This window comes from Sinocyclocheilus rhinocerous, unplaced genomic scaffold (assembly GCF_001515625.1).
Source record: "Sinocyclocheilus rhinocerous isolate Xijiao unplaced genomic scaffold, SAMN03320098_v1.1 scaffold942, whole genome shotgun sequence".
Taxonomy (NCBI): domain Eukaryota; kingdom Metazoa; phylum Chordata; class Actinopteri; order Cypriniformes; family Cyprinidae; genus Sinocyclocheilus; species Sinocyclocheilus rhinocerous.
The window spans coordinates 188,081-195,797 of record NW_015627890.1 but is presented as its reverse complement, the minus strand read 5'-3'; the positions used below and the strand labels follow the sequence as shown (position 1 = coordinate 195,797).

Genomic DNA, 7,717 nt, shown 5'->3' with positions numbered 1-7,717 from the left:
TGTTAAAATGTGGCTAAAAATGCAAAAAAAGAAAAAAAAAGAAAAAAAGAGCTAAACGATGAATAGCCTTCAATATTTTCAACAAGTATCTGACATTTTTTTTAATCTGGCTGCTCAGCAACTGTTTTTAAATTTCTTAGAATCACGAAATTCATTGTCGTTAATCGCTTTAATATAGTGACATTCATAGTTTTTCTTTAATAATTAAAAAAAACAGCTATAACATAACTGCAGTGATATTTTAGCCTACACTGTCATGTTTTGAGTATAGAACGAATAACATTTTAGTTTTCACGTTGCATGACTTTTCTCAATTTTATTTTCAGAATGAAGAATTTATTTTCTTAATATGCTTTTTAATATTCCCAATAGTATAAAAAAAATCCTATAAATTATATTTAAAACACAACACTTTATACTGCATTGGATAACATGAACAACAATTCTACAGCATTATTAATGTTACTATCAACATTTAGTAATACATTTTTAAAGTCAAAAGTTGTGTTAAAAATTTAATGCAGTGAACTTTTTTTATACTATGAGAAAGTTATAAGACGACCAATAAATTAAATATTCTTAATTCTGAAAGTAAAAAGTTGAAGCTTTTATGTGAAAGATAAAATGCTGGTCTATGCTTCATAATCCTGTAACACTCAAAACTAACTAACTAAAAAAAAAATATATATATAATATATATATATATAATAGCTGTACAAAATATATTACTATGTTTGTTCATGTTAGATAATGGATTAACTGTGTTAATAAATGAGACCTTATTGTAAAGTGTTACCCATTGATTTTTTTTTTGTTGAAAACTAGGATCATTGGCACATGCTACCAATTAATTGTTCTTGTTTGCATACATGTTTATTGATAAAAAACAAGGACGCACACACACAGAGGATACTGAACAACTATTTATTTCTCTAGTTGAATAAAAACCTGTTTGCCCCGTTTGAAGCCCTCTAAGAGCATACCATGTACAACTGCTCCAATTCAGAAAAACTAAACATAAACATAAACTTGCCAATCAAATTCCTCCAGAGCTCTGACTCCAAAAAAATCACATCAACCCTGTAATACACCACACATTCTGCACGTCTGTCCAGTTTAACATCTCACACAAGGTCCGCTTCGACTTCGTGGCATCAGGCTTGAGGACTCATTTTCACATCTCACTCCAGTCCAAATTCAGCTGCTCAGCACCGATATCTGCCACTCACTCAGAGGTTTCCCACCATGCCCTGGTCTGAGTGATAGCTCAGACTGTGTTTCACTAGCTGCCTGCGTGTTGCAATTCGTAGTGCTTTTTAAAAGGAGCGGTTTAGTTAATGCAAGTAGAGTTGAAAACTAAGAAACGGACAAGACGGCGAACTAGGGAGAAAAATAATGCAGAACCAGCTGAGAGAGAGCACTTCTCCTCCAAATGCCATCCGTAATTCAGTCTTTGGATCTTTGAAACACAAATTAAAAATATGACGCACAGCGAAAAATAATTAACTCCCATCCAACAGTGCAGGAACTAGTGCTTCAGTGACATTCAAAGGGGAGAGACGGGATCAAACTTCACTCCAGTAACAGAGCAATAGATGGCTGGTACCTGAAACAACACGTTAACATACAAGTGGATCAAACAGGAAACAGAACTATTCACAATAGAGGGGTTCATGGACTCATTATGGACACTTAATTCAGGTGAAACTCGCCTCACGTTTAGACTGAGCCTCTAATGTGACGTCAAATGTTTTTACAGAGCTACGCGATGCATCAGTCCTTTTGAATCTATACTGAAATACTGTACATTGTGAAAAACCTCCTTGCACAATTCAACCAAGTCACTTTCTGGTATATGAGCTTTATAAAATGACATCAAATTTAGCCCGCACATCATGTGTGACTCGCTACACAGGCGTCGTTTGTCTTTAAAGTGCACATGAACACAATTTCGACATCCAATCTGGTTCTTAAAGGGTTTCAGGATCTTTCCAGAAGATCTTGGCATTAAACAGTGATGGGGCTCGTCGTTCGGGGTTTGTCGAGTTTATATCAAAAAGCCCTCTTAGTTAAATTTACATAATTGACATCAAAAGGCAAGAATAACTGGCACTCAAATATCAAAATACTTTTTAAAGAGAAGAACAGCAAGGTGAAACAAACTTCCTGTTTAGAGTGGCAGAGAGAGGACTTCAGGACAAAAACAAATGTTGAATTCATCAATACATTCAATCATAAACCAGGGTGTTTTTGTGACCCGCTGAGGCTCGACCAGACTATCCACAAAAAAAAGAGCTTTTGGGTGCTGAAATAAACTAATGAACTAAAAAAATGTATTAGTACTACAAACCATGTCAAACTATTAAATGAAGCAAAAGCACCTACATTTACAAGACGGATGAGCACCAAACCAGCATAGACGTGAATCCAGCGGGCCGACTCAAACCCCGCAGCCTCTAGACTGGCTTTTGGTGCTTCAAAAGATATTAGAGAACAGATCCAAAAAAAACAAAACATGGCATAATAAAGCTATATGACTGAGGAGCGCTCACAGTATCAGCGGGGTCTGTCCTAACTGAATATTATCAATCAAGGAACTAAAGGTTGATGCAAAAATACCAGATAATAATAGTAATCATCATCATTCCACGGAAGTTTTACGGCATTTTGTACACAAATTCTCCCGTCCGAACGTATCGAATGCAGATCAAACGTTTCCAAAAAAACAGCAAATGTTTTTTTTTCTTTTTCTAAAAAAGGAAGGAGAAAATAAACTCAAAGCTACGTGTCCAGCTGAAGGCAGGCGTCGCCTGCGCTGGTGTTAAACAGAGAGGCAGTTCCCGTTAGTCAGGAGTCAAAACCAAAGCGTTAATCTAGACGAGATGATCGGAGATTCTTGGCTGTTGGGATGATCTGGTCTTCAGGTTGGACTATGCCGCCACTTTGTTCTCCTTCTGAAACAAACGTCAAACACACAGACACAAAAGAAAAGACGAAGGTTAGAAGGCATTTAAATCATTTTACTAATTTCATTGGCGTAGAAAGAGTTTAATTTGGGGGTGAAAAGCCCAATATTCCAATATCAGACAAATAAGACGAAATGCCAAATCTCTAATTGGCTGATAATGATATAGTCACAACACCAGTGTTATTTTAGTATTGTTTATAATATACGATTATAGTATTCATCAATATATTCAATTAGCTTTTATCTTTATTTTCAGCAATTTTATGAGCCTTTATATACATACTACATACATAAACATTAAATTTTTTAATGTTTAAATAGCTTTAATTTTATTTCAGTAATTTTTCAACTTAAACAAAAATTAGAAATGTTGCCTTGGCAACTACCTTAAATAAACCAGTGTAAGTTATCTTGACTAATTTTATTTTAATTACCAAAAATGGGTAACATTTTATTTTAAGGATCAATTCTCACCATTAACTAGATGCTTGTTAGCATGCATATTACTAGCATATTGGCTGTTTATTAGTACATATAAATGGCTTATTCTGCATGACCATATTTTAGATCTCTTAATCTCTACCCCATACCTAAACTTAACTACCTTACTATTAATAAGCAGCAAATTAGGAGTTTGTTCAGGGAAAACTCTTAGCTAATAGTGAATATGTGTTCCCTATTCTAAAGTGTTACCCAACAAAGTACAACACATTCCACATCCCTAATATTTGAGATGGACCCTTTTCACAGATTGTGACAATGCGTTTCCAGTTATTTGCATCAGAAAACTTTTTAAATAAGCTTCATTATATAACACTATACTTTGTATTATATTACCTTGGCTTTAAATTACAAAACTAGTTAATGCTGCTGCATGAGAGTTTCTAACAGCTCTCTTCCGACTAAAATAATCAATCTCATAAAAAAGATTTGAAAAAGAAAAGTCATAAAAATGCTATTGTGCAAAAATGATATGTTGCAGTTTCCTTTCATCACTAAAGAAGTTCACCCGGCTATCATGATTTTCGCTTCTGAGAACTGTGAAAAGGGTCCATTACTGTGGTAAGAGAGGAAGTGCTAACCCTGTACTCAAAGTCAGAGAACTCTCGTCCTCCTCTGCCGCCTCTAAACCCGCCCCTGAATCCGCCTCCACCCCCGCGGGAGGGCATAAACGAGCCCCTGCTAACCGCACGCCCGCGACCGCCACGGAAGCCCATGCCGCCACCTCTGCCGCGGAAACCACCGCGTCCACGATTGTGACGCAGAGGAATACCGAACGTCTCGGCGTTCATCCTCCTCTCCTCTGCCCAGGTCTGCCTCCGTTCCCTGAGAACGAAAAATACATCAGAATGCAATTCAACAGTGGCTACGTTTACATGCACAATTTTTGGTTCAATCGGACTGAATTCATTCCGATTGATGAATCTGAATGTAGTGTTTACATGAACGCTAAATAAAGTGATCGGGTTGATGTGCGCGTTTATATGTCACAAGCTTCAAATCGGAATTGATTTTTTTTGACATGCGCACACTGCACAAATATAGAGTTTCTCACTGTTTGCACATAAAAACCACTCTCCTACACGGTTTCTTTATTTGTTTTTAACAGCAGAATTTATATTTATCCATTCATGGATAAGTACACATATAAACCGCTGTGCCATGCTGCTCATATTTATTCATAAATAAATCAATTGAATTCCGATCGACCTCAATCGGATCGATTAAGGTGTTTACATGAAGGCTTTTCAGTCCGATTGAGCTGTCAATCCGATTACAAACGGATTATTTGGTTGCATGTAAACGTAGCCAGTGTGTCATTCATTACTGCTGTTCTGCAAGATTCAATCTCAAAAATCCACCTTTGGCAGGATGCCTGTCTAATCTGCAACATGTTTACGTGACATTCATCTTGGAGTGAGCTAGATTTGGAGTCTGATATAAAAAAACAGCTGCTTTATAAGATGCCATGGACAAATTTGAGTGACGTGACATGTGGCCAAGTATGGTGACCCATACCGAGACAAAATAACTCTAGAGAAGACGGAGAAGCATTTTGCTAATTATATGTACTATATTACATTGATTAGGTGTTTACAGCTTTTACAAACATTATAAAACACTATAAACATGTATTTTAGTTCCTCTCAATCAACAACAAATACTATAAATTTAACAGTGAACAGGAAAGAAGTGTAAGTATAAAACTAATTTTGGTATAAAAACTGCCCGAACCCGCAACCTTGGGTTACGAGTCCGACTCTCTAACCATTAGGCCACAACTTCCCCACAATGAAAGGTTTCATTGTATTGTTGAGAAAATTGACTGTGTGACAAAATTAGAAGGTAGCTAATCTTTTAAAATGCAACCTGAAAACACAGTGACATTTCTGTTGCTTTGGTTATATAATTTGATCAGGTTTTCAACACTTTCTGACCAATTAATTTAAATATTTAAATTGTTTGTAATAACTGGTTATTTTTTAAAAAAGATTAAAAGATCCCACTCACAAAGAATCATTTCCATCTTAAGAAATAATCCTGTGCGACACCATCTGAATTTCTTGAATATGATTCCGACTACCCAGAATTCACAAGCGTAGCTTCATAAACACATTAGCATGTCTAAACATTTATATATATATATAAAAAAGACTGCACCTTCCAAAAGCACCTCCAGATTTCTCCTTTCTAGAAAAGACAGAAGAGCGTACACCTATTAGATGATTCATTCACCGTTACTACACTAAATGAAGAATTACTGAATCGCTCAAAAGCATTTACACCCTGTTTGAACCAGGTCAGACAAGATAGATGTTAAACGTTGATGCTTTTTCATGACTCACTGTTGGATCAGACATTTTTTACAGAAAACTGGACTAATATGCTATTTCTGTGACTTGAGCATTGTAGCAAGATCATGTGACAATTGTAGCAATTTTTTGTAACATTACTGTATAGCATAGCCTATTGTTGAATACTGCATACGGTTTCATAACTTGCGTCACATCTGAGAACACACTGTTAATGGACATTAGGGCTGGGTTGAAGATGTTGATTACCCAATTTTGATCTGTTAGTCGATGCTGTTTTCAGCTGATGTGTGAATAAAACTGTACATTGATACTTCTGATAAGAAAACTGTCACAAAATTTAAACAATGTTGTTTTGGTACTCTTTAATGTGGCAACAGACATCAATAATATGACCATTCAATGTCCATAGCACGTTAGTCAACGAGACAAAATAACTCTAGAGAAGACGGAGAAGCATTTTGCTAATTATATGTACTATATTACATTGATTAGGTGTTTACAGCTTTTACAAACATTATAAAACACTATAAACATGTATTTTAGTTCCTCTCAATCAACAACAAATACTATAAATTTAACAGTGAACAGGAAAGAAAAGTGTAAGTATAAAACTAATTTTGGTATAAAAACTGCTTTATATGTACTTTACTAAATTTGCTAAATATAACTTTTTGTGTTACCAAATGAGAGGGGTCTTCTCCTTAAGAAAAATGCACATGTATCTAAAATGTTTCCAAATGAATCGGTATCGAATCAAGAGTTTTGTGAATTGGAATCGAATCAAACCGTGAAGTCTGTGCCGATACCCAGCCCTAATGAACATACTAAAAATGTTCGCGCAGGAGCCGAGATCTCACCTGGAGTCGTCACAGGAGATGTTGTCGAAGAAGGACTTGGATTTGTCATAGTAACATTTGGGTCCCAGTGGATCCTCCTCATCAGCGTTGCTTTCACTGTTCTGGGTCTCCACACCTGAATCGGTCTTCTCCTCCCCGTTCAGAGTCTTCTCTGATTTCTCACTCTTCTCATCTGCAGCGCAGAGTGATATTATAATACTGACATTCAAAATTAAACCTAATAATGAATACTGCACTCTTGGTTTGTGTTGATGTAACATAGTAATACAGTTTTCCCACACACCACCTTTAATCTTGAGTTTGTTTTGGAACTCGCGGTCAATCTCTTCCTTATTGAACTGTGCGTTGGCACTCTCAAAGTCAAAGTCTTTCTCAAATTTCATTGGCCCATCTCTACGCCCGTTAAACCTGCCCCGCCCACGCTGACCGCCACCTCCACCACCACTGCCCCGCCCCTTTCTCACTGGAGGAGCGCCACCTGGAGAGAGAAATAACCATTATCACAAATGAAGCTTATGGTCCTGATCATGATAATGTTTATGCAAATGCAGGACATGAGTTCTTGAGCAAGTTAGCGAGCGCTACCATTGACAAAGCACCTTTGCATAAAACAATAATAGTGCTCCAATCCGCTGCTAAACTGTGAACACTTAAAACAATAATGGTGGAAATGTTAGCCGAGTGCTAACGTGACTAACTGATGAAAATACAGTTTGTAAACCAAAATATGTCTACTGTAATGTTTGAAGAACGACAGACAAAAGACGCTCTGTCTTAACTTTTAATCAGAACGCAGTATATATTTTGAGCACACAATTGAAAATGTACACATAACGTATCAATCGTAGGACTTACAGGTTGTAGTTCGGAGAGCTTGTTGGTCCAAATTAAGAAGGTTAGAAGCCAACGAAGATAAAAGCCAAGATTAGAGAAGCAGTCCTTGGTAAAATGACATGCACACAACAAAAGATTCGAATTGTATTTCTGTGGTATCCTTTAGGGCTGTGCGATTTGGGGGAAAATATCAAATTGCGATTTTTTTTGACAGATATTGCGATTGCGATTTGATTTGCGAT

At 36.5% G+C, this 7,717-nt stretch overlaps 1 protein-coding gene across 9 annotated transcripts in view; it reads right to left on the bottom strand.

Annotated features, from left to right (window-relative positions):
- Positions 1 to 910: 910 nt before the first annotated feature.
- The window catches only part of LOC107734878 (protein LSM14 homolog A-like), a 13,221-nt gene continuing 6,414 nt past the window's right edge, over positions 911 to 7,717 (bottom strand). For 4 of the 9 annotated variants that reach the window (XM_016546778.1, XM_016546792.1, XM_016546764.1 and 1 more), the window contains 5 exons: positions 6,925 to 7,119; positions 6,642 to 6,813; positions 5,630 to 5,659; positions 4,051 to 4,294; positions 911 to 2,954 (listed from right to left, as the gene is read on the bottom strand). In XM_016546778.1, coding sequence (XP_016402264.1) covers positions 2,931 to 2,954; positions 4,051 to 4,294; positions 5,630 to 5,659; positions 6,642 to 6,813; positions 6,925 to 7,119 — 665 coding nt within the window. In that variant the 3' untranslated portion in view covers positions 911 to 2,930. The remainder of the gene's footprint in view (positions 2,955 to 4,050; positions 4,295 to 5,629; positions 5,660 to 6,641; positions 6,814 to 6,924; positions 7,120 to 7,717) is intronic. The other 5 variants (XM_016546798.1, XM_016546769.1, XM_016546801.1 and 2 more) reach the window with 3 other exon arrangements.